The following is a 27,486-nucleotide window of genomic DNA, read 5'->3' as shown; positions in this document are numbered from 1 at the left end:
TAGAAAATATGGAAGGAAAAACTCATCGGTAGGGTGAATGCATTCTGTCAATGATGAGAGATTTAAGGAGGCGTGTCTAGGATGAACTTGTATACTGAAGCTTAGGGGAAAACCAAGAGAGGCTCAAGGAAAACCTGCAGAAGTGGAGCAGGAATATGAACTGCTTCCCTGGAGCCCAAATGGGGAGTGGGATTAACCTTTGGAGAAAGTAAAATAAAGTATTACTTTGCAAAATAGTTGGAAACTTTAAAGAACTTGTTAAGTTTAAAAGATACTGACTAGCCAGGCCAGGAGTGCCTCAGCGGTTGAGTATCGACCTAGGATCCAGGAGATTGCGTTGGATTCCGGGTCAGGGCACATGCCCAGGTTTTGGGCTCGATCCCCAGCAGGGTGGCCTGCAGGAGGCAGCTGATCAATGACTCTCTCATCCTGATGTTTCTATCTCTCTCTCTCCCTCTCCCTGCCTTTCTCTGAAATCAATAAAGATATATTTAATAAAATTAAAAAATATATATTGACTAAATATGTAAATTCAAAAGTGTGAATACAAACTCATAGTTTATGTACACATCATGGGTTATTAAGAGAAACTAGACATGTGTTTGTGTCCTGGACTGATGTTAGCATCGCAAAGGGCAACAATATCTTTTCTAGAGTAAATGAGGTTACTCTCCAATGACAAGACCAATATATCCAGCCTTGAGTTATATGTGAGACTGGGGATTCCATGACACACAGATGACATTTCTCAACAGAAATGTTTTCTAGTGACTTAGTTCCCAAAATAGGGTTCTTTGCTCCTCAAAAATTGTCCACATGTCTTTGAAGTAGTACATGTGCTAGTAAGAACTGGCCTTACGTTGTCTCTTAATTTCTTGTAAATCACTGCACTTTCTGATCTCATTTCTAGCTATTTCTCCCACACTTGAAAAATCTTAAATGATGGAATTTGGGATAAGTGTTGGGAAGATCCTTCTGTTTTTCTTTAACTTTGGTTAAAAATAAGTGTGCTATTAATACGCTGTTTTTATAGATGATTACTTTTGTATGTAGTGTCACGTCAGAGCATCTCAAATTTAGTCACTGGCTTTCTCTTTCTACACCAGAGAGCCCAGGAGCTGTGGCTCTGTACTGTTAATAACAAGTTTCAGTGTCATGCCTGAGTACTCCACAGAGAAAAGCAGGTTCTACATTTTTTAAATATTTGCTTTATAAAATGAGGGACTTTTTGGTGAGGAGGAGATATGTGTCTCTTACCAACATTTTATTTTAAAAATATTGAAATTCCATTAGAACCGCAAAGCGCTATTTTTACCATGATTCTTTTCCTCTAATAGAGAAACAGAAATAAACACCTTGGGGCCTTTGATATTCTGCTTAACTGGCAACACATTTAAATTTTTTTACAAAAATATAAACAGAAAAACTGTGTGTATGGCAAGGGAGAGCAGTGAAGCAGACGCTGGCACGGAGAGCCCTGTCTTCGGTCCTTGTGGCTTAGGGAGGGAGGAAATGCCAAATGGCCTTGAGGACAAGCACATTTGCCTTATACCTGGAGCAGCCAAAAAGGAAATTTGGCTCAAGTAATAAAAAGAGCAGGCATGGCCTACACTCAAGGCTCTAATTTCAGCCGGGCGGTTTTACCTGCTGTCTGTCCTGTGCAAAGTACATTGTTTCTTTGCTGTGTGTTATCTCTAATTTCTTAAGCTATAGGCTCCAAACCATAGCCTGGAAGTGGTTAAGAGAATGAAGCTCAGCAGAAACCTCCAGCTTGGCTGCCTTGGGAGCTGCAAGAATATTGGGGCTAATGACTCAGAATGGTTCTGAACCCTCCGAGGGGTTGATGTCTCCAAGGCCTGCCCTGCGTTTGGCGCAGATCATCAAGCATCGGCTGAAATAACCATTATGATGACACGGTGGACAAGTTCCTTGTCTCTCCCAATGTGCCCTTCCCTTACAGGGCCATGGAAACAGATCCCTTGACTGGTGATCATGCGGATGTGGAATTCAATGGTTCTATAGATGACTGAACTAGACATATGCTAAAGTTGAAAGGTCATAGGTAGAATTTAAGATTTGTTTCTTTTATCCTTTCTTCATTTCTATTTCTATCTCCGTGTCTCTATTTCTCTTTCTTTCCTTGGTTTCCTCACCTTTCCTTTTCTTTCTTTTCCTTTCTTCTCTCTTTCTCTCTTTCTTTCAAGGAAGCACCATAGGGATCTTTCATAATCTCAAACTTTAGACCTGGAATGAACCTTAGCAGTTATTTTCTCAAACCTTCCATTTGTGGTGGGGAATTAAAAAGCCTGGATTTTAGTCTAAGTTCCACCACCTACTAGGTGTGTATCCTGGGTAAAACACAATCTTTTGATCCCTAGTTTTCTGTCTGTAAACTAAGACTGCTAGCCAGGGACAGGACTCAGCTCTGCGGACTCAGCCCAGTGCTCTTGTGTTTGCCCCAGGATCCTGTTGGCACCTCACCATTTGCCTCCATGACCCTCTCCTGGTGTCTTCCTGCAGACCACTAACCTCCCCCTTGCATCACCTGCATTCCCTCCATACCCTTCCCTGTGATGCCAGAGGATAGCTACTAGTGTGCCAGAAAAAGCACTGGAATTTAGGTCTTCCAAGTTCACAGCAATAAAGATCCCGATCCTCCAAAAGTATGACATTGAAACCACAACAGAACAGACACCCTTTCCCATATCCTGCTCTGTCTCAGGTCCCACCTTCCAAGTGGTCAGCCCTTATCCCTGCAATCTCCACAGCCATGTCCATTCATAGGGAGACCTCTGGGACTCCCTACATGATGGGGTTGGGGTTCTCCTACTCCATGACCTTAAAGACCATTATCTCTTCAGAGTGCCTGCCATGGTTTGCCATCAGAAATGTGTTGTCCTGTTTGTCTCTGTCATTGACACCACCACCACCCCTCTGTACCGTCTGATTCAGAAAATCAGAACATATCTCTGTTTGGCTCATCACTGTATCATCAGGGTACTGCTCAGAGCCTGTTTTTTTCATAAAAATGTCCTGAGTGAGTGAATGAATGGATTTAACTTTCTGATGAATGTTCTAACAGCACCCATCATCTATCAAGAGCACAATATATGTCGAGTGCTACAGATTTATTGTTTGGGTCCTCCCAAAATTTATATATTGTAACCTAACCTCCAAAGGGATGGTATTAGGAGGTGGGGGCCTTTGGAAGTGATTAAGTCAAGAAAGTGGAGCCCCCATGAATGGGATTAGTGTCTTTATAAAGAGATCCCAGAGCGCTCCCTCGCCCCATCCACTATGTGAGGACACAGCAAAAAGACAGCCTTGCCCTAGCCGGTTTGACTCAATGGTTAGAGCATTGGCCCGCAGACTGAGGGGTCTTGAGTTTGATTCCGGTCAAGGGCACAGACCCCAGTTGCAGGCTTGATCCAACCAATTGATGTGTCTCTCTCATGTCGATGTTTCTCTCTCTGTCTCTCCTCCTCCCTTCCACTTTCTCTAAAAAATCAAATGGAAAAAATATCCTCGGGTAAGGATTAAAAAAAAAAAAAAAGATAGCCCTCCAGGAAGCCTGCTCTCACGAGATACTGAATCCGTTAGTGTCTTGATCTTGGACTTTCCAGCCTCCTGAAATGTAAGAAATAAATGTTTGCTGTTTATAAGGCACCAGTCTACGGAACTTTACAGTAGCAGCCCAAAAGGACAAAGGCACCTGGCTCTAAACTAGGCATTTACATAGCTTAGCTTACTTCATTTTCAAAACAACCTAACTGTGTTTTATAGACAAGGACACTGAAGCCAGTGAAAGCACCAAGAATGGATATTCAACTCAACTTTCAGAGTCAGCAAAGGTTTTCCAAAAAATGTCAATGATGACACCCCACTTAATTCCTTCCACGTCCTGCTAAAACCAAGTTTGCCTGGCTGAACTTACCTGGCAACTTAGCATCTCAACAGGGAGTGATAGATGATTGGTAGGTAGGTAGGTAGGTAAGTAGGTAGATAGATAGATAGATGATGATAGATGATATAGATAGATGATAGATAGATAGATAGATAGATAGATAGATAGATAGATAGATAGATAGATAGATAGATAGATAGATAGATAGATATAGATAGGTAATAGATAGATGATAGATAGATAGATAGATAGATAGATAGATAGATAGATAGATAGATAGATGATAGATAGATAGATAGATGATAGATAGATAGATAGATAGATAGATAGATAGATAGATAGATAGATAGATATAGATAGATAATAGATAGATAGATAGATAGATAGATAGATAGATAGATAGATAGATAGATAGATAGATAGATAGATAGATAGATGGATAGATGGATAGATGGATAGATGGATAGATGGATAGATAGATAGATGATAGATAGATACATAGATACATAGATACATAGATACATAGATAGATAATCTCACATGTACAATCACACAATAGATGTTTGCCAAGGCTCTATTAGCTATGGGAGGTATCGGTAGATATGAGACATAACCATCTGGAAATAGATCTGGGCGAAGCTGGTTGGCCATGGGAGGGATGCGGATTTTTTTATTTTGCTCTCTCCTCCCCCACCCACAAGCATAGCCCCTTGGAAACCAAGAACTGTCCCCTTCTGGCTCGCTTAAGATACTAACGCCAATCTGCCAAGCACAGGTTTAGCTGTATTACAGCCCCAGAGACGTGGGTCTCTGTACTGTCTCCCCTGCCATACACCAGCATTGTGATGCCTGTTCTTCAGCTGAGTCACACACAAAGCAACACTATGCCCGATGTGAAAAGTCACATTTCTCTCCATTCTGGACACAGCTCTGTGGGGTGATGTAAGTGAATGCTGCTCTCATCCCCACTCAGGCTTAGTCAGCTGAGCTGGAAGAGATTTCGCATTTGTTTTATGTTTTATTTTTTGAAAGAAAAGAGATTAGTGAATACATGTCTGTTTGAAAGCAAATTCCTTTTTTGAGCAAAACACCAGCTCTCCTCATCTCGTGAGCCCCGACCTACGGGTGAGGATATTAGATAATAAAAGGTTTATTTAAAGAAGAATCAGAGATAAAACTCTACAATTCCCTCATCTCACAAATGCACACTTTTCTTTTCCTTTTATGCTCTTGTGTTACATCTTTTTGGAAGCTGTTTTCTCATTCAAACAACCCCTACTGGGCAAGCCCGTCTGGGAGAGCTGCAGGTGTCCCCTGGCTGCTGCATACAAAGCCTGCTTGTTAATCAGCCCCATCACGTGTCTTTTGACCCCCTTCCTACCCCGCTCTCTCCACATCTCTCCCAGCCATCCACCACTGCTGCTTCTAAAAGGGAAAAAACTGAACAGCCAGTTCAAAGAGTTATTATCCTAAAGACTCCTTAACAAGGCCTGGGGCTTTCCAGTAAATTAGTTCAAGCTTTTGCTCCCCTCCCCATGGTGCTCCCTTCCCCCCATGCATTGGTCACTGCAAAGCTTGTTGACCGCTGCCTTCTGTAGCCACTGGACTGTCTGCCAAGTGTCCCTCTGGGAGCCTCTCAGCCACCATTACTGTATGACAGAACCAGTCAGGAAGGCAAATCCACAAGCGGATCACCCTGACTCCAGTGGGGGTAGCAATGGTGACACTGCGTGCGACGCTATCTGGGAGTTTATACAAAGGAGCTGGGAGACAAATTAATTTTTCCCCCTTCAATCTTTTCTACTTGACTATTGACTGGTTTGACTGTGCAAATCCTCCTTACATCATTTTACTGAGATTCAAAATGAGAATATTAATTCGATGGTATTATGACTTGGGGAGAAGCAATTTGCTAATAAAAGTCAGTGTTTGTAGAAGGCTCCGGGGTTGGCATAGACAGGTTATAGATTATCTATGTCAGTTATGTACTGTGAACCTGAAATGGAAGGGTGCCCATATCTGCAGGCCCTGGATGGGAAGGTTTATTAGCTCCCCACGTCACCCTCCCCCACCCCACGCAGAAATCAGGCAACACCTGTCTCATGACTGAGTTCATGCTCTTGGAAGCCTGAAAGGGGGAAGCAGGTTAAAGGTTTGTTGTTGTTTGGTGGTTGTTTGGTGGTTGTTTGGTGGTTGTTTGGTGGAGGTGTTCACCATGTGGGAAAGAAATCAGACATTTCCCCAGAGTTATTTGTGCTGAATCAAAGTGAAATTTTACTCCTGGAAAGGGCTGATGCTGGTTATTAGAAAAATGCTTTCAGTGTCCAAAAGACTGTCTTAAGATCCTTTCATGGTATATTCCCTTTGAGAACTGTAAAAATATAAGTAGGGAAAGAGAAAAGACCACCTCACTTCAAGGGTGAGTAAGCAAAGAAAACACTTTGTTTTCAACAGGTTTATAAAACTTTATAACAGATGGCAAATAACATGTTCTTTTTAGATAAATAGAACCCTTTTTCCCTACCATTGAACGATCCTCGGGGAAACTTGATTTAGGACACTGGCTTACCTTTGTGAGTGCAAACCCCTAAGATAAAAGTCCATGTAATGGCATTCACAGGGCTGGGTTTTGGCAAATGATAACTAGGTCTCAGAGGTAACATTACACAGAAGGCTTCCAGGAGAAGTCAACAAAAACACAAAGGTCAGGGCCCTGGGAGCCTACTGACCTAGTAAAACCGGAACCACAGCTGCCTTGGAGAAGACGAGGGGAGAGCGAGGGGACTGTCGCACACAGCAAAGCAGGTGATGTTTCTCGCCCGTGATTGATCAGGCAGCACAGGCCTGGAGTTTCTGTGATCATATCGAACTATGGATTGATCTGTTCCCTAGGGGAGCTTCAGACCGACCAGCCTTGGGCATGACTAAGGCTCATTGACCTAAAGATAGCGTGAGGTTTCTCAGACCTGGCTCACCTTTTCAAAAGAGGCACTTCACCTCCAGAAACATAGGCGGTTTCTCTCTCTCTCTTTCAATTGTGGTAAAATATACAGGGTTCCCCCCAAAAAATGCATACGCAGTGTAACAGCTGACAGCTCAATTTTGCAAATGAAATGGATTTTAATAAACACTGCCTTTGTAATTATTCAAAGTGTGTGTATACATTTTTGGGACACCCTATACGTAACACAAAGTTTACCATTTTAACTTTTTAAGCGTAAGGCCCTGTGCATTAAGCACATTCACACTGCTGTGTGCCCATCACCACAGTCCATCTTGAAAACGTTCCCATCTTCCCAAACTGAATCTCTATACATTAAACAACAATTCCCCATCCCCTTCTCCCCAGCCCGTGGCAACCACTTTCTGCCTCTATAAGTTTGACTAGTTTGGCGCCTCATATAAATGGAATTATATAGTATTTGTCTTTTGGTGGCTGACTTATTTCTCTCAGCATCCTGTCTTCAAGGTTCACCCATGTTGTAGCATGTGCTAGAATTTCCTTTTTAAAGGCTGAATAATATTCTATGTTTTAATATACAACTTTTTTGAGGTATAATTTATATACCATAAAGTTCAGCTATTTTAAGTGTATAATTCAACACTTTGTAGTAAATTTGCCTAGTTGTTCAGTCGTCATCACAATCCAATTTTAGAGCATTTTCACATCTCAGAAGGTCCCCTACCCTTGTTTACAGTTCAGCCTTGTTCCCACGCCCCTTTTCCATCTTAAACTTAGGAAGCCACTAATCCACTTTCTGTCTCTAGCAGAGCTGCTTTTTCTGGGAATTTCCTATAAATGGAGTCAACTGATTAAGTAGTCTTTTGTGTCTGGCTTCTTTCACATAGCATAACGTTTCTGAGATCCATCCACGCTTTCACATGAATCAGTTTATCAGTATTTCATTCTTTTTTAATACTGACAAAATATTCCACTATCTGGGTGTATTACATATGGTTTATTAATTTACCAGTTAATGGACAGTGGGGTTGTTTCTACTCATTAGCTCTTACAAATAATGCTGCATGAACATATGTGTGCATGTTTTTGTGTGGACATATTTTCCTTTCTCTTAGGTAGATATCTAGAGGTGAAATTGCTGGACCTTATGACAAATTTATGATGAACTCTTTAAGAAACTGTCAAACTGCTCTCCGAAGTGACTGTACCATCAGGAAATTTTCTTTAGGATAACTAAACAGATCTTTCAAATGGGTTTGTTTTTTCTCTGTGACCCTTCCTAATGTAAAATATTCCACTTCTTTCTGACTCTGACCCCAGCTCAGTCAGGCCAAGCAGTGGGAGTTATGAATTAATTCCTCAAATAGTTCTCATTTTCACATCCCTAACACACAGCCAAGTTCACATTAAAACCAAACAACCTTGGAAGTTCAGAAGAACAGTATTATGAGATGTCCTATGAGACCTTGGACAAGTCACTTTGGTCATTTAGAGCCTTGGTGTTGCCATTTGTCAGTGAAAGATTAGATCTATGTGACCTCTAATGTCCATTAATGGCATCTCTGGAAATATATGTGGAACCAGAACGATTCCTTGATGGGCTATGAGATATGCCTTAGTTCACACCACCTGCATGAGGAGGGAGTTTCTCAACTGTGCAAATACCAGCTCAGTTAAAAACTGGAGGAGAGAGAGCTATAGATGAAAGAATGAGCATTCCCTTCCTAGGGCAGATTGAATGAGGGGATACTCTGCCCTTCTTATAGTGAACTGTCTGGCATTACATCCATAGTGGGCATTAATTAACGTGTCTACTATATGTCATGTTCTTTTGAGTTGATTTTTAAAATTTTTTTAATTTCCTGGTTTTAGAAACAGAGAGGAAAAGGAGAGAGAGAGATTTGTTGTTCCACTTATTTCTGCATTCATTGGTTGCCTCTCGTATGTGCCCTCACCAAGGATCGAACCTGAAACCTTGGCATATCAGGAGGACCCTCTAACCAACTGAGCTACCTGGCCAGGGTTTGAGTTGATTTTTGAAAATATTTTCTGTCCAGAAGCAATATATCACTCATTGAAACATTTTATTTTAGTAAGTATATCAGTTTCCTAATTACTATATCAGTCTCCATAACAAAGTACCAAAAACTGGGTGGTTAAAAACAACAGAAATGTATTGTCTCACAGTTCTGGAGACTAGAAGTCCAAAACCAAGGTGTGGGCAAGGACCAGGCTCTGTTTGACAGCTCGAGGGAAGAGTCTTCCTCGTGTTTCCTTGTTTCTGGTGTATTCTGGCAATCCTTGGCATTCCTCGGCTAGTAGATGCATCACTTCAGTCACATGGCCTCTTATCCCATTGTGTCTGCACTCTGTGTTTCCTCTGTGTGTGTCTGTCTCTGGGTCCAAAATTGTCCCCTTTTATAATGACTCCAGTTGAATTAAGGACCATCTTAATGACCTCATTTTAACTTTACCTCTATAAAGACCCTGCTTCCAAATAAGGTCACATCCTGAGGTGTTGAGGGTTAGGACTTCAGTACATCTCTTTTGGGAGGTGGGGGAACACAATTCAACCCATAACAGTAACATCTGGGTGGGGCGGGGAATGAGGTTTACAATAAGGTAACTGTCACTGAATGAACATCTAACTGTAATTATATTGTAAAAGGGAAGAAAACTGTTTTCCTTCATGACATCTGAGCTCTATGACACTTGATCCCAAAGAAAGATCCTAACAACCTTAAACCCTTGGCCCTCAGTCCCATGTAGTTTGACATTCTGATATCCTACAGTTATTTAAATAATAGCTTTCCGTTTGGAGGGGGGGGGTCTATTCAGCGGTTGGAATGTGATACTGTAAATTATTTAGAATATTTCATCCTGTGGAGAACTGCCTAGGACGAGGCAGGGAGGATGGGATGTTGACAATCTTTTTTAAAAAGCTTGGGACACAGGACAGGGATTAACGGATAAGATTGCCGGAATTTCCACACCTCAGAGAAGAAAAAGATAAACCTGAGTTGGCAACCGGCAGAGCTGATTCTCACCCGGGAGAAAAGGGGGTGGGGAGCGGGGCTGTGCGTGCCTGCCAGGCCAGCCTTTCACTGGCTTGCTGAGGTCGCCTTCTAGAAGGAACCCAGAAGGGCTCCTCCCAGCAATTTTCAAAAGACCTTTTCCCTCCCCTTCCTACCCTCCCAATTTCCTCCAGGGTGGTTTTGGGACCCCAGATGCCACCGGTACAGGTCCAGGACATGCCCGTGGCTTCCAGGCGTTCCCTCCTCTCACCCGGAGCCACCCTCCTCCCCTTGTGAAATGCTACTTGTCCCCACGTGCATCCCTATCAAGCTCACCTTTCCCATTCCATTTGTCCTCTCTCTAATTTAATTCTTTCCTGGGGTCTTTGGAACCCCCCGCTGTTATAAACAAAGTCACTAAGAGCTTAAGCTGGTCTCCGACACCCCCCACCTCACGCAGTTACCCGAAGCCTGGACTTCCCTTAGCAACACCTCCCCCCGGCTGTCCTCCCCAAGACGCTTCTCTTTGCGCTGCTCTGGATTTCAAAAGTCTGGACGAGACTCCTTTTCCTCGGGGCTCCCTCTAGATCCCTGTGTCCCCAGTTTTTCACCTCTTCAAGTCGCCTTTGTCCCTTCTTTGCCACACTCCTCCAGTCCTGTGGTTCTAAACACCGCATCTGGCAGGATCGCTTCATTCGCCAGTGGCTACCGCACACTCCAGGCTCCGAAGGCCACACGCTAAACCCCTGATCTCCCTGTTGGCACTGATACCACCGTGAATGCTGCCAGTCTCCGAGGCGAAGCCCTGTTGGTCGTCTTCGATCCTGTCTCTCCCTCAGTAGCAGCACCTACCTCAGAGTTTCTGGGAGCTGTAACTGAGAGGAGGCATGTAAATCATTTAGCACACAGGGCCCGAGACAGAGTAAGTGCTCCGGAACCTGACTGTGATTAATGAATCTCTTATTGCTCATAATGAATCAGTGCGTAACCGGTGCCCATAGCTCCCTCTTCCTTCCTTTCGAAACCACCCATCCAACATCTGTCCTTCCATTCCCTCTTCCACCTTCCTTATCAAGCCCCCTCACCCCCCATCTGGACCAGAGATAGAAACTCCAAGCGAGTCCCCTTATCTCCAATCTCTCCTCCCACTTCCTGATCCATCTGGGAAATAAGGTCCAGATAGAGCTGCTCAGAAATGTCAGTGCTGCCCCGTTGGCTCACTTGAAACCAAGCCTTTTCTGTCCAGTGTCACCCTACACTCCCAGCCTTGTCTCCAATAACCATGCCCCAGCCAGACTGGTGAGCAAATCTCTGACAAAGTCTCTGCCTCTCCCACGTCCATCCCTTCGTGGATACCATTCTCACAGTCTGGGAAGTCCCCATTGTCCACAAATTAAAATCCTCGTCTTTCAAGTTCCCTTCCTTCATGAAACCAGTTTGCGTTCCTGTCTTTTAACTCCCTCTCACAGACCTTATATTTGGCCTCATGCTCATGTGTCTTTTCCTCCCCATAGTACTTCATCCAGTGCTTCATAAGTAAAAGGCACTTAATAAATGTTTGTTGACTAAAGTTGAATGCCTTTCTCACTCTAAGGTGAGAGACCCCTCTCTGTTTTCTGAGCTATATTCTCCGACTGGGGACATATCATGCATGGGATCACTTTGGCCCAATCTTCAAGCCATCTAACCCCTCAGATACCCCAAGTAGCACTTTCTCAGTACAGTCATGTGCAGTTTACCAATGTTAATATATTCTGAGAACTGCGTTAGATGATTTCGTCACTGTGCAAACACCACAGAGTTGCGCTTACGCAAACCTAGACGCTAGAGCCTACACACTCGGCCTACATGGTGTAACCTACTGCTCCTAGGCTACAAGCCTGCACAGCAGGTTACTGTACAAAACAACCGAGATTAAATCAAGAACAGGAAAAAATGATGCAATCGAGAGACCTTTGGTAAATACTAGGTGTATGAGGCATAACACGGCACGCTGTTTTACAGTAAACTTATTTTAGAAGCAGAAAGAGTCCACTCTAAAATAACAATAAATAGGACAGTATAGTAAATACATAAATCAGTTACATGGTCATTTATCGTCATTATCAAATACTATGTACGTCATTGTATGTGCTATACTTTTATGACTGGCGGTGCAGTGAGTTCGTTTACATCAGCAGCACCACAAATACATGAGTAACGTGTTGCCCTGAAATGTTTCGATGGCCATAGCATCACTAGGCTATAGGAAACTTTCAGCTCCATTATAATCTTATGGGACCACTGTCACACAGGCGGCCTGTCAATGACTGAAATGTGGTTGTTACGCAGTATATGACTATAATTTAACTCTAGGAACTTCCTCATTCTGCCTTTTTACCTTTCCCACCCCCAAGCCTCACCTGTCCCAGCCTGTGTCCTTATTTCCTGAAATTTAATTGACCTCTTGTACACTATGGTGCTCATGGACTGAAACCCTGAAGGGAATCACTCTTCTTCGAGATCTGATCTGTATCAGGGAGCCCAAGCCCTGCAGTGAAAAGTGTCCTGAAAATGAACCGATAAGCAGGTAGAAGCAGAAGGCTGTGTCTACACAAATGCACTGCATTGCAGGGTGCAGTTTGGAAGTTGAAGCCAGACTTGTTTATTAAAATGCATGAGCTTACCGTAGCTTCACAGAGGAGATAACATGCTTAACGGTCACTGGTGGAGCACTGCATAAGAAAATGGGCATTTTATGTGGATCTAAGGGAGACTTTTGAAGTTGTTTTTTTTTATTCTTTTCATTAGGCAAGATGAAGACATCTTAAGGCCACATTCCTGACATAAAAAAAAAAGATGCACATTATATGTCAGCAACTATAGTATACTGCATTTCTTTTGTGTGAGCACAGCAAAAACACTTGAGAACAGTTTATTTTGCAGAAAGACTGAATTAACCCTTCAATTACCGTTCCATGCAACAGAACCACCAATCTTGTCACACTTGCAAGCCTTTGCTTCTTATAATTGCATTCTTTAACCTGTTCATGTATTAAGGATAAATTAGGTAAAGAGAAGACAATAAAGTGGTAAGGTGAGTGCCTCCTATGTGATCAATCTTGTCAGGTGGGTATTCCCACTGGGGCCTCACAGATGCAGAACCTAACCTTAATCATGGGCACCCAGAACTTCTCAGATGTTCGGAATTGCCCTCTCACATTATAGCTGAATTGCGTGCACCTGCTGATGTCATTTATTTCTCCAGCACAGACCACACTGTACCTACCTGCCTCCTGGGTGTTGGTAAATGAATGGGCTGAACCCTTCAGCTCTGTTGGATGCTGATGGAGCCTAACCAGTTTTTCTTCCATGTTTGGTCAAATGGTTTTCCCTCAGTTTGGAAAGAAAGAAAAATAGGGCTGGACTCCCAGTACTTGGAGAGGGCAGCGTGGCAGAGTGGAATTGCCCATCAGTGGAGCCAGACAGCTCTGGGTTTCAATCCCATACTACCTACCACGCTTCAGCCGATAGGCTGTGCATCTCCGGTTGCTTCTATAAAATGGGAATGATGTCCCTCTCGCGGGGTTGCTTGGCACAGGGTGGGTACTTAAGGGATGTTAGTTTCACTTCCATTCCTCTGCGCCTTCCCCCAAATTCTATTCATCCTCTGGAGAAATCGGAGACATTGGAGCATGCGGATATATTCTCCCCAATCCTTCCACCTTTCTCCTTTTTTCACAGAAGCCAAACCTCAAACCCGTCTTCTTCCTCTCTCTCCCCCACCGACTTTCTCATCCTCTAAGCCCTGATATGTGAAGCCAGGCCACAAGGAGAGCGGGGCCTAGCCTTCCTTTTCCCAGCGGGGTGGGGCTGACAGGTCCATCCTGTTAGACTGATGGTCTGGGGACCCTAACTGGGATTAGCAGGCACTGCCTCCTTGGAGAGGCCGGGAGCAGAGGGGAGGCCACAGGTGCCTTTCCCCCTCTCCTTCCTGCCCCATTTCATCACATTCCCCAGCCCAGGCAGGCGAAAGGTTTGAGCCAACCTGGTGCAGGCTGCCTGAGGACACACCCAGGTCAAGGTGTGATCCTGTCCTAGGCAGCAAAAGGAAGGGAGGGACTGACTGGGCCACAGGATGCCATTCCCGCGGTGAAAAGATTTTTAGCCCCAGGACTCTCGAACCAGTTCTATCCCAGCGAATGAGTCACTTGACAGTAGCGGTGTAAACACAGGTGTAATGCTGGCCTGCGGAAGACCTGACAGTGCCAGCGTCGTGAAAGATCAGCTATCTCCATTCCAACCCTTGCATTCCACAACCAGAAAAGTAAAATTCAAAGCGATTTTAAGCCAATGGCCTGAGGCTTCGAGTCAGTCCAGGGACTGAGCAGGACCTGGAACCCGCCGTCGGGGTGCCCAGCCCGGCTCCGTCGAGCGACACCCTCCTCCCAAGGGCAGCGGTAATTGATGATCACGGTGCCCACGCAGCTTTCCCGTCCCGTCTCTGCTCCTGACCTCCTCCTTCCACTCGCGACCCCTCGCCTTCTGCCCCCCCCCTCCAGAGCTGGTGCTTTATCCGCCCTGTTCTCCACCCCCAACCCCCACGGAGCCGACTGGGTGAAGGGACATCCACGCAGGCATCGTGGAAGGCTGCACACGGCGACGCTCGGCCCTGCAGCATCGCGCACAGCCATCGCTGGGGAGGGGGCAACGGGGGCTCCGCGCGGGTCAGAAAGCGCCCAGTCTCGGGCAGGGGCGGGGCCCCGCGCCGGGGGCGGGAGGGAGGGGGCGCGGGAGGAGAGGCCGGGCGTGGAGCCTGGGGGGTGGGGGCGGGAATGGAGCGGCGCAGCCTGAGGCCGCCGCGGAGGAAGCCGGCGCTCGCGGGGCTCGGGCGCTCGCGGCGGCGCGGGTGCGGAGGTGCGGCCGGCCGGGCGCGCGGCGTCACCGGAGGCGGAGGGGCGGAGCCGCGCTCGCAGCTGCCACCCCGCCGCCGGCTCGGCAGACGGCACCCGCCCGCGGCCGGGCACGCACCGCGCGCGCACCCTCTCCGAACAATGCTCCGCGGCGCCCGGCGCGGCGGCTGGCGGCTCGGCGACCGACGGCGAGGCCGGGGGAGCGCGGCCCCGAGGTGAGCCTGCGACGCGTTCTCCAAACTCGTCCTCTTTTTGTCTGGCGACCGTGGCGGCCGCGGAGGGGAGCCTGAGAGGAGCGCGGCGACCCCGGGGCGGGCGACCCCCGGCCGGCGTGCCCCGGTGACAGGCGGCCGCTCGAGGAGGGTGGAGCGCCCGCACCGCGTGCGCTCGGGGCTGCGCCGGAGGTGGCGGCGCCGAGCCCGGAGCCGCCGGAACCCGAGGGTGTTTTCAATTCATTCGAGAATTGCGCTCGGGAAAACGGGGAAACTTTCCTTGGAGTTCCGGGCGGGGAAGCCGAGTCCTCTGCCGGTCGTGCTGGTCCCGCTGCTCCGTTTGGGGCAGGACTGACGAGCTTTGGGGTCGCCGGTGTGCAAACTTCCTTTCCGCCGCGGCAGTGTCGTCGAGGGAGTGGAGAGCCAGAGGCCGCCCGGGACGCCCGGCCCCCCGGGGGTGATGGTGTGGGGCCCGGGGTCGTAGCTGCCCCCAGGGTTAGATGCCAGCCTCGGAGTCTCCGGAGGGAGGGAGGGAGGGAGGTGATGCCTTTTCCCTGAGCCATGGCTGAGCGCTCTGAAAAGGCATGCCCCGGGCACGTCCCTAACCTTGGCTCCTGCTGCCCCCTCCCCAGCGGGGACACCCCCCACGCACACACACAACCCCCCGCAATCAGGTCCTGGGAGCGCGAGTGGAGGCAGAGCCGCTGGCTGTAGCGAGTCGCTCAGGTGAAGCCTCGCCTGCGAGCACGTAGCTTCGCAGCGCCCCCGGGACGGCCGAGCCCCAGGGGCTAGGGGCGGGTTTTGTTTTGCAGTCAGTCCTGGCCAGAGTCAGGTTCGGGAGACCTTATTGATCACGGGCCTGACATGAGGAGGATAACAACCCTTCCCTTCTTGAAAATGAAATTGGACGCGAAGACCTGGGAAATTCTGCAGCTATTTTCTTATTGTGGGGTTTTGTGGAACACTGTATCTTTCGTACTGGTTTAGGTGTAGTGGGGTTCGCCCAGAAAAACACATTTCTACTCCTGAGATCAGGTTATGTGGCACTGGAGAAGGAAAACAAAATTAAAAGTTGGGTGAATATCAGGACTTACCGCACGCGCGTGCGTGTGTGTGTGTGTGTGTGTGTTAAGGTTGCCACTTTCTCCTCTCTGCAGGGGCAACCCCTGCCAGTGGATTATTGAAATCTAGATCCTTTTGCATACATATTTTTCTTTTCCAGTGTTGCATAAATTTCATTGTAATATATGTAAATTTTGTAGATGAGTGTTTTCTGGTAGTCTGTCTTTTCAGGGTAAGGCATGAACAACTTTTGATGCAAGTATGAGGGACAATATTTTAAGCCAAAATCTTTAATTTTGTGGATCTGGATCTGGCCAGCATTCTTCATATTCTTTTTTAAAGGAGGTGGGGATGTATCTGACAGCTTCAGTCTTGCAAATTGTAGCCACAAGTCTAGTGCACAAGTTTGCAGAGGCGAAGATATTTTATCATGACTTGGATCAGAAAGAATGCTGAAATCTCTTTCTAGTCTCACACTGCTGCCTCCCACAGAAATGGGGGAATTTGCATAATTCTGGGGGCCGCCTTCTCTCAGAGGTAAGGAATGTGGGCTGGGAAGGTGCCATTCCCAGGCCATGGAGAGCTGCTAGCTGGTAGGTGAGGCGTGGCTCCTGATCTGTAAGTGCCACTCAGAGTTTTTCACCATCTTTTACTTAAGAAACAAATCAAGATCCTTTCATGTCCTCTCTAGACGGACAGAACTGGAAAAGACTCTTTTCTAGCTTGACACGGTGGTAAATTGTTTGCTGGGACTGAGAAACCAGTTTTAAGAGGATGCAGTGAGTCAGTGATGGTGAGGAGCCCAGGGCTTTGTTAACCTTTGCATCTCTGAGCGGTGGTATTGATGAAAGTCTGCCCATTGTCAGAGAAATGCAGAGCCACGGATGGGAGGGCAGAGAGTGCTCATAAACTGAGGGTTCTGAAGGAAGCTTCCCCATGCTGGTAATCCGGAGCCTGCCAGAAGTCCCAGGGCTGGAGTGGGCCATGGTCCACAAAGGAGCGGGACCCCCAGCACCAAGCAACCATAACAAGTTTGTGCTCTCAGTTGCCTATTGAGGAAATGAGATGTGAGCACCCCAAACTGCTTCTTTGTGGCTCTGTGGTAGCTCCGAGGAAGTAGTTGGGTGCCCAACCCCTCAGATAGCCCAGCCACGTGAGGGGCTACAAGAATGGAGCCCATACAGAACTGGTTCCAAGCTCTCTTCCTCCAGCCCAGCTAGGGACTCAGGAGCCTCTCTGCCTGCCGTTCAGGGGGGGGTCTTCCTCTTCTGTAGCCGGGAAGGCAGCCTTCATCAGCTCCCCAGAAAGGACCTACTCCCCACCTTGGGGCAGGGGTATGGAAACTTACTGAACACCAAAATGCTTCCTCTGCTTTTTCTCCTTCCAGAATTTAGCAGCAGAGCTCAGGCTCTCTGCAACCTGAGATTGTAGGAGAAAGAAAACTCCTTGCTATCCTTTGCTTTTTGAAGCTTAGTGACCTCTTCTGGGCAAGTTGGCAGGGGATGAAGCCGCTGCTCTGGCACACTTAGGGACAGGAACCTAGCCTGCAATCATCTTAAAGGGCTGGATGCATGCTGTCCTAACAACGGTTGCTGAAAGACAAATATTTGTCTTTTATTTCAGAGTGTTCTGTTAGCTTAAAGATGCAGTGAGTGGGCTTCCAGGTGAACTTTGGAGGGAAGGGAGGCAGACTTAGCCCCAGCACTTGTTGAATAAGCACTCCTGTCGGTGAGTGTGGGAGATCAGAAAGATGGCACTTCCCACAAAGATTCTGGAATGATCTTTGGGACACCTGGCTCATTCCACCTAGTTAGTCCTGTTGATAGTTTAGAGAACATCAGCCTCAAAGCAGATTCTCACGGGAAGAAAGTGGAGAGCAAACCCTAGGGCAAAACCCTGCCTGTTTAATAAGAATATGTTCATTTTGGGTTCTTAAGGATTATTTTCTCATGAACAGGCACCTTATGAGGAAGTCCGTTTATTTAAATGAGGGGAAAAGCTTTCATTCTAACCCAGTGATTTTCAACCCTTTTCATCTCATGGCACACGTAAACTAATTACTAAATTTCTGCAGCACACCAAAAAATATATTTTTGCCAATTTGACCAAAAAATAGGTATAATTTTGATTCACTCACACTGGATGGCTGTTGTGCTGGCTGTTGTCATTTTTTTTAATTTTTTATTTTTGGACAATCTAAGGGAAAAGAGGTCAGTGCCCCTAACTAAATAGTCAGGTATTGCACACTGGTTGAAAACCACTGGTTTAACCAATGACATGGCTTTGAGGCGCTGCCAGCAAAGTTCGCTCTTCTTTCCAGAACCACCACACTCTGTGTGTCTATGGACAAGTCTTCGTTTATGTGGTTGCCATTGTTTTTCCATCTTTATAAAGGGGATAAAAGCTACCTGGCAGGGTGTGATTCCAGTTAATTGGTTAATATCTGCAGCCCTTTGAGCTCCTCCTCAGTGGTGAATGTACTAGGTTCTGTGATACAAACTCTCTGCTTTCAGTTTTACTCTCAGAGGCAACTAAACTTTCAGCCAGCTGACTGCTTTACCTGCAGGGTTAGCACTGGGAAAATTGTGTGATCCTCTCCTCCTTCCCTTGTATCCCATCCTGCCACCCCTAGACCACAGCACTGCTGTGCTTGTGCATTTCTGTTTCCCCTTGGCCTGCAGCTTCAGCTTGACTGACCTCACTGAGCACCCGGTTGAGTGATGTATATGGAGCAGGGGAGGGAGGTAAATTCCCAGGATGCCAGACCTCCTGACAAGGGTCCCCTGTGGGGGCAGGTCAGCACCACACCTCTCCCCCTTCATACCCCCTCTGTCTCTGCCTGGTTTCAAGTAAGGATTAGAGGGCTGATTTCAGGGCCCAGACTTGCCTCCCCACTCACCTAGTTCTTGGTTAAAAATTGTGGCTTATGCCCCGGAAGCCACTGTTTCATTCACTCGCTGTACTGTTCCTAGTTCGTGTTTCTCTAAGGACAGAGTCCCAGGCTCTGGACCCCTAGTGGCAGGGAATGCATGGATGAGATGACAGGCTTCTCATCTGTGTGATTTCTGGTTAACTGCTCCCAAACCTCCAGGTGCTAAGAAGGTTCAGGGGCTGAAATGTCTTTTATGCTTTCTACTCACATAACAGAGTTGCGTTTAGTTTTTATAGCTCCTGATAAGGCCACACCACAAGCGAGTGACTAAGAGCCTTATGAGAAATGGGTGAGCACCTGGGAATAACTGGAATTCTAATCTTTAGCTTTTTCTCCCCCTCTCCTTCCCCCTCTCCTCCCCAATCAGAGAGTTAGACCCTCCTCTGGTGGGGAGGTCTCTGATCAGGCCAGTGTTCTTTCTTTCCAGGAAGCCTCTCTGTGACCCACCTCTGCCTCCCACGAGACCACGCCAGAGAGCTGGGTACAGGATGAACCAGCCACGCACTGTCCGCCCAAGATGCACCAGACCATCCGAATGAACCCCGAGAGCCTGAAAATGTCTGCGTGCAGTGACTTTGTGGAGCACATCTGGAAGCCCGGGTCCTGCAAAAACTGCTTCTGCCTGCGAAGTGACCATCAGCTGTTGCCCAGCTGTCCCCAGCCCAGAGCAGGCGGTCTGCCCCCCCCTCCTCGCCTGCCCCCCAGGCCTGAGCACTGCCGCCTGGAAGATGAAGGTGTGAACAGCTCACCCTACTCCAAGCCCACCATCGCCGTGAAGCCCACCATGCTGAGCTCCGATGCCTCTGATGTGTGGACAGAGGGGAACATGAGCTCCGACGTCTCGCAGGTGAGCCTGAGTAACCCCTGTGGCATTTTCACAGGGGCTGCTTCAGTTGTAACACTTGGTGACTGGCTGGCAGCCAGGAAGGGCTATTAGAGCAAGACTTCCTTGCCCCAAGACCATCCTTTCCTGACTGGTACTCTCCTTCTCATCTGTTCCTTTAGGCTAACGACCGTTAATCCACCCTCTCGAAGTTTACCTGGAGACTGTCTTCATTATTTATTTGGATAAATATCAGGGCACACAAAAGGAAGCTTTTTTAAAAAAGGTTTTAAGATTTTTTTAAATCATTTTAAATGTGTACATTAAGAGCAATATTGTGTGACGAATTCCATGCATCCACCATGATTTAGCATGTGTCAGCAATCAACTCATGACCAATCTTGTTTCCTTTTCTCATGATTTTAGAGCAGACCCATTCATCGCATCACTTTGGTATGTCTTTAAAAAAATGAAGTCTTTTAAAAACTATAACCACATTATCATTATCACACTTAAAAATGTTAGCAGCAATTCCTTAATATCATCTCATTCCAAGCCAGTGTTCATATCTCCAGTTGTGAAGCTTGGATTTTTACCAGCTTTGGCTTAGGATCACTAAGTAAAACACTTCCATCCCTAGAGAGTAGACCATTTTGCTCATTCCACAGTTTACGCTTGCAAAGGCATAATTATTTAGAGGTCACGGACAGCTCTCTGCCTCCAGACATGTCTACGGGGCTGGACGTCTGGGACATTTTCTAAGAAATGCTTGTGAACTCCTTGACCTCTGCCTGTTTCGGTTTTCCCAGACCATCACAGTGTGTGTCAGGAAGGGTGTGTGAGTGTCTGTGAAGTCAGAGGTCAGCGTTAAGCCAGGGGAGGCTTGGTTGAGGAGAGGTATCTGCTCTGATGGCAGTGAGCTCCATGTCCCCTCAGGGCTGCTCTATTTTTGGTGAGCTGGCTACATCCATTCACCAGGTCAACCTTCACAGACATAAGCCAGGGACTTTTTCTGTTCAGAATCATCTTGGAAAAGAGCCAGATAGAGGGCCTACTTTGGGGCTGCTGCTAAAAGTGGGGGTCAGGGGAGTCCTAGAAGGGGAAAAGGAGGGGACAGTGACTTCATTGATGAGAATGACCAGTTCACATTTCTGTCTCGTAGTTCAGCTACTCCAGCCACCTACGCAGGCCCACGCTGAGGCTGCTGCCTGTAACTGGCAGCTCTTTCTCATGGTTCAACTCAGAAGCCACCCTCAACCTCCTCCCCCTGCCCCCACGACTCACCCAAGGTGTCTTCAAAAGCCTTATGGCTTTGGTTTCTTCAGGAATGTACCATGACACAATTATCAAAAGACTAACAAACACAAAAATTAAACAAAACAAAAAACTCTCTTTTCAAAGCCAATAGGAGAAGTTATCTCATCCCGCAGTGTCGCGGGAGAAGGCAAAACGTTCTTTTTAGAGTGATTTTTCCCCAACTTCACAGACCTAAGCCAAAACAATGAGAGACCAGGGTGGGCAGGGCAGCTCAGTGTCTGGGAAGACCAGTGGCTGCACGGGCCCAGCAGTGAGGGGAGGGCTGGCGGAGATCAGAAGGTAGGCGTGCTGCCCAGCCTCTGCCCTGCGCAGGGAACACTGCTCACAGTGCCTTAGCACTTCCCTGCCAACTGTTTCTCTTTCCCTTTTTCTCTCTGACAAGGTCTAATGTAAGTCTTTTCACCTTGGGGCTGTGTAGGTCATCTGGAGACGGACCCCCGGCAAGCTCCCCCTCCCGAAGCAGGAAGATGTGCCAGTGGTTTACCTGGGCAGCTTCCGCGGCGTTCAGAAGCCTGCCGGCCCCCCTGCCTCCCCGGACGGCCCCCCTCGCTGCCCGCCGGCGTATGCCATGGTCGGCCTGCACAGCCCCGGGGCGCGGGGGGACCGGAACACCGCCTTCCACCCGCCGAGTTTCCCCGAGGAGAAGGCTGGGCGAGAAGAAAAACCTCCGTTTCCCCACCAAGAGCTGACCTCCACTCAGGACAGCTTCCACCGGAAACTGGCTGCCTTTGGCGGGATGCCACCTGGCTGTCCCAAGGGCCCTGGGCTCTGCCCCTCTCCACACCCCCTGCGGGAGCCCCTGCCCTCAGAGGATGACAGCGATCAAAGGTGCTCACCCTCCGGGGACAGTGAAGGGGGAGAATATTGCTCCATCCTGGACTGTTGCCCCAGGGTCCCTGCCGCCAAGGACACCTCACAGGCCGAGGGACCGCAGCACAGACCTGGCTCAGGGGACGGCTCTCCAACATTCTCGGAGCAGGGAATGTGTGCGGGGCCAGCTGAGGATATGAAGCAGGTTTTAAGCTTCCAAAAGGAGTGCTATAGCCAGGGCCCCACAGAGAACAAGCCCCATCTGGGCCCCAAGAAGCTGTCCCCTCCCTCTGAGGCTGCCAGCTCTTCGGATGGCCTCTCCTGCGGCAGTGCCAGCAGCGGCACCAGCAGCCCCTTCGCCCCCCAACTCGATAATGATTACTGCTCCCTTGTGAAGGAACCTGTGCCACGGAAGCAGCAGGACTCTGGCTGCCACTTGGTGACCTCTAGCAGGTGTCTTGGGTCAGCTGGGGAGCCCCAGGTGCCCCCCCACCCCAAGGAGGCTGTGCAGCCTGAACCCATCTATGCTGAGAGCACCAAGAGGAAGAAGGCGGTTCCGGCGCCTTCCAGGCCACAGGTCAAGGCTGAGCAGGCAGCAGCCACCCCCAGCCAGGGCCAGGGACACGGCCAGGGCCAAGTAAGGACGGCTAACAGCTGGGCTCAGAAACCAGCGTCTGGCTGGGGCCAGGACAGGGAAGGCCCAGATGCGGCCCCCAAGGTGGCGGCCACCATCACAGTCATGGCGGCCTACCCAAAAGAGGACCACAGGACAATCTACCTGAGCAGCCCAGACTCCTCGGTGGGCGTGCAGTGGGCACGCCAGCCTGTGAGCCAGGACTCTGGGGCAGGCCACGAGGAGACTTCAGCTGGGCAGGGGACGAGATCCAGGGAAGGCCACCGTCATGATGTGAGTGAGAACATCCCCAAGGGGAGGCCTGCCATTCCTCCCAAGCTGTCCAGGGGCAGCCCCGGAGGGTCTCCGGTATCACCATCCACCTCCCCACTGTCCGACCTCAGCGAAGGGAGCTCAGGTGGCAGCACTGGGCCCCAGCCTTCATCCAGGTGTCCCACTGACCCCACTTCTTCCTGCCGGGCCAATGGCGTCGCCAACCACGACTCTGTCAAGTGTCCCCCACCTGCTACCACTGTCCCAGCCTTGGACCAGAGGCGGCCCCGGCACCAGGCTGGGGCCTGGAGTCGTCAGTGCCGGATAGAGGAAGAGGAGGAGGTGGAGCAGGACTTGCTGAGTCAGGGCTGGGGAAGAAGGGTGGAAAATGGCACCACGACCCCCTCAAACTCCTCTACCTGGCACCATCTCTGCCCCACAGACAGCTCCTCTGGGCAGAACGACAAAGCTGGAACTGGAATGAGCAAATCGGCCTCTTTTGCCTTTGAGTTCCCCAAGGACAGAAATGGGACTGAGGCTTTCTCACCTCCTCCGCCACCTCCAAAGTCAAGGTGAGTACGAGTGTCTGCATGATCCAGGGCTCACCTGGCAGGATGGAGGGCTCTGCAGGAACCTTTCCCACCTGCACCGAAGGCCTTCAGCCCAGGCTGTGAGTCTGAGTCCTGCGCGCAGGCCCAGTGTCCGCCCAGCCCTCGTGCCTTTATGTAAATTTCTGAGAGTTGTTGCTCATGTTTGTGGGCAGCAAACAAGCCTACAAGCAGTGCCCTGCTTGGGATTGGCTATTTGGGATGAATTTTTCCAAGAAGCACTGCCAAGCTGTTGCTCTTTCCTGATGCCCATAGTTTTATACTCTGGAACTCTTTTTCTTTCTATCTCTGAAGTATCTTCAGTAGGCTTTTTCAAGGAAATGCTGAAATTCTCCGTTTATTTAGACATGCGAAAGGAGGCTACCTTCCAGAATTTGGAGAGGCAAAGGGGCAGAGCCAGTGTGTGCTGCAGGAACTGTTACCATGATGGGGATGAGGCCTTGGGGCCAAAAGCAAAAGAGTTGGAGGCTCTGCATATGGTTTGTAACCTTCAGATGTGGGTTTTTTAAAGAAGAAAAAAATGTAGTTTCATTTTAGCATGCTGAAACTCACAACTTTCCTACTGCTTCCCTGCTGTCTTCTGCCAATCTATAGTACCTTTCACAGCCCCCCCCCCCAAAAAAATGCCCTTTTTAAGGTATTGAGTGGTTCTTGGAATTTAAACCCTGGGGAAAAATTTTCCCCTCTATTAAAACAAAACTGATTTCTATCAGGAAAAGGAGAAACCTGCTGTTTTTTCAAAAAATGATACAGACTTTCTCTAGTTATGTCATTTCCAGTGGTTCTGCTTCAGCTCACGTGCCTCACATTGATGTCCAAAGCAGGGACTTTACCACAGAGAGAAGCAGCTGTGACACTTGGCTTTGAACATCAAGGTATCTGAGGCTGAGGTGCTCTCACATGGGTTTTTTCTATGACCGCTCCTTTGTTCTGGTATTGCATTGGCCACCTGTCATGTGAGGTAGATGTCCTCCACATCTTTAGGGGATGGCTGTCTCTTTAGTTACAGTTTTCACTCCCTAAATGGATGAGGGGTTCAGCAGCTAAGAGGAGCTCCCATGTATACGGCATTTACTATGGTCTGGGAATTAGAGGTATTAACTCATTTGATCCTCGGAACAGTGATAGGAGGTAGGAATCACCATCCCCAATTTGCAGATGACAAAACAGGGATAGAGTTAAAGTAACCTGTCAAGGTTACACAGAGGACATGTCAGCAGGCAGAAGTGAGCAGGGCAGGAGAGTGAAGTGTGGGCGTTGTATCCGCCTGCCTCAAGCGCGGCAGGTGAGGGAGAAGCACAGGCTTTGGCATTAGAAGTCAAGTTCATATGACATCTGTCTCACCGATAGGCTGAGTGATCTTGAACAAGTGACATTGAACAAGTCTCCATGACTGAGCCTCCAAGTTACTCTTCTGCAAAACAAGATGACAACAATGATAATTTTATAACACCATTTATTGAGAGGCTCTCAGGTGAACAGGAGCCAATGCAGAGGTTAGTTATTATGTAGACAGAAGCTGTTGACTATGGCAGGGACACCCACGTCCTATAGGAAGGAGCCTTGCCCACTCCCAGAAATGCCACCTGAGCTTTGGAGAAGGAACTGAAATTTTCTTGTTTAAGAATCATAGAACTGGAAGAAACCTCAGTCACCATAGCAATGTGTTAAAGAACACAAATTCAACCAAGTAAAGTTAAAGATCTAATTGGCTTTATTCAACAATTCATAAATCGGGCAGCATCCCATCTAGTAAGTAGAAAGGTGCTTCAAGGAACAGTATAAAATGGAAGGCTTTTATAAGCAGAGACAGGGTGAGATAGGGAAGTTAAAATAGTGGATTATTTCAGACAAGGTCACCTTCCTTTAGGGGGAAGGTAGGAGGAGGTCTTATTGGGCAGCTGACCTCACTAGGATTGACCAGCAATTCCAAACTGATTGGGTTAAAATTATATTCTTGGGAGAGGCTAAAATTGCAATTAGATTGGGTATTAAGTCTTGGTGGGGCTTAGCAAAAGTGACTCCATTTTGGGCCTATTGTTTCTTTTTAACAATTCCTCCCTTTTGATCAAGTTCTCAGTCTGAGAGATGTGATCATAATTTAAGTCATCAGCCCACTCTCAGCTACCACTCTTTAGTAGTTCTCGAAACTTTCACTGATCCTTATTTTTGCGGAATCTCTCTGGTAATAATGGGCTTCAACTTTGGGCTCACAATTTTCTAGAGTAAAACTTGTCAGGCACAGTCCATTTCCACTAAGGTGGTATTGTTAATGTATTCATTCCCAGGAATTGTTGCATTTGCTCCTTCAAGCCAGGAGTCAGTCAGGTTTCCTCGTAGCCTGCAATAAATATTTCTCTAAATTCCAGAGGTTATCCACCTTAGCAGTGGTCTGGGAGGTACAGGCGATGGCATTATATTTTGCTTTGGCCAATGCCAGAGGAAAGAAAAGAAGGAAGGGTTTCATCTCTAGCTAAAGTAGGAAGTCTTGATCTGGCACCTTGGGCAGAAGCAGTCTACATCAATGTCAGCTACTTCTCTTTTTAGCCCAGAGTTTGGATAAAAATTATAGTCATCCTCCTCAGTTCATTCAGTTCCATGTCATTAATTCTTGCTCTTTTTGAATCAAGCTTTTTTATTTTATTTTAATTAGTTCTCGAAATTCCCACCCAGCTCTGCTCCATGATCTCAAAGTCCTGAGAAATCTGCACTTGTCAAAAGTCCCCTCCACGAATCCCCTTGAAGATAAAGCACTTTGCGGAACACTTTGATAAACCATCAGAGTAAAACAGTAGCTATAAATTATAAAAGACTTGAAGTGCCCGTTGTTAAAGATCTGATGAGAGTTTATTATAATAGAATTGACAAGGAAATTTGGTCATTCCTGTAACATGCAACATTTTATAACATTATACCAGAACACCCTAGACTTTAGGAATTTCATACAATTTCTAGAACACTTATAACATACTTACAGCAATACAGCAAAGAAAGCTTAGTGTTACTTCTTATTTGACAATACTTTCCATGTATTTTAACATATCAGATGAGCCTAATTTGTTTAACATCTCCCTTTTTATGAGGAGAGAGAAAAAATCTTTTGAAATGTTTTAGGAGACTTCTAGAAAATCCTACATTAGTTTGAGGTCAAAAAGATTTCATTTGGAGTTGATTTTAGAACATTTGTTAGAAGTAGTAAAAGGTTTTAAAACATTTAGTCAAATAGGATCATGGGTTACTGTGAAACAGTATTTAGTTATCTGTTCAACCAAAGTGACAAAGATTTCACAGGCAAATATATAAAGTTACATAGTTCTGAGCAAAACTTGCCACTTTTAATATCAAGAAGACTAGGTTTACCAAAAACATACAACCTACTTTCCTTGAATACAGAGTTGTTCCCCTATTTATTTCTAGTAGCTTTAATTACATATATTAGAATTCTTAACCATTAAAAACCTTTCATTTCCCGTGAGAACTAAGTAAGCAATTGTGAAAGGTCTTCTACATTAACATTCTGTGGATTGGTAGACTTCTAAATATTTTCTGTAATCCATAGAAACGTGCTTTCTTATAGAAAATTTCTCATCGTAGCACAAAATATGTTAGCTAATAGACCCAAATACCTTTAGTTCCTTGGTAAAAGGAAGCCAAAAGTGGGAAAACCTATGTTCAGTAATTAACGTTTCAGTATTTTATTTTCATTGGAAATTATCTAGATATTTAATAAATTTTCATCATTTAGCTTAATCTTAGCAAAACTTTAAAGTTTCAAGTTACTGAAAAGATTTGGGGGAGCTATTGTAAAAGTCCACCTAAAAACTTTTTATCCTACTTACATTTATCTAATTTACTTGCCCTTAACAATTATGTTTAGATTACTTATGAAAATTCTCCAAGGTAGAAAAATCTTGAAAGGTCTTTGAGCAACATACAAAGTTAACTTAATGTCCTCACTTGGGCCATCTGTCAAATGGGTTCTATTTCTAAGGATCAGCTTCCCCTGAGAACAAAGATAGCGGATCTCATGATGTGTATTATCTTCACTCAGAGCTCTGGAGGAA

The 27,486-nt window shown here is 47.0% G+C and overlaps 1 protein-coding gene across 1 annotated transcript in view; it reads left to right on the top strand.

The window, feature by feature from the left end:
* Positions 1 to 19,105: 19,105 nt before the first annotated feature.
* PRAG1 (PEAK1 related, kinase-activating pseudokinase 1) overlaps positions 19,106 to 27,486 on the top strand; it is a 43,824-nt gene continuing 35,443 nt past the window's right edge. Inside the window, exons 1-2 of the mRNA XM_016209056.2 lie at positions 19,106 to 19,825; positions 21,537 to 23,386. Of these exons, the coding sequence (XP_016064542.2) occupies positions 19,496 to 19,825; positions 21,537 to 23,386 (2,180 nt within the window). The 5' untranslated portion in view covers positions 19,106 to 19,495. The remainder of the gene's footprint in view (positions 19,826 to 21,536; positions 23,387 to 27,486) is intronic.

This window comes from Miniopterus natalensis, chromosome 2 (genome assembly GCF_054644295.1).
Source record: "Miniopterus natalensis isolate mMinNat1 chromosome 2, mMinNat1.hap1, whole genome shotgun sequence".
Taxonomy (NCBI): Eukaryota; Metazoa; Chordata; class Mammalia; order Chiroptera; family Miniopteridae; genus Miniopterus; species Miniopterus natalensis.
This window is presented reverse-complemented; position numbering and strand designations above follow the sequence as displayed.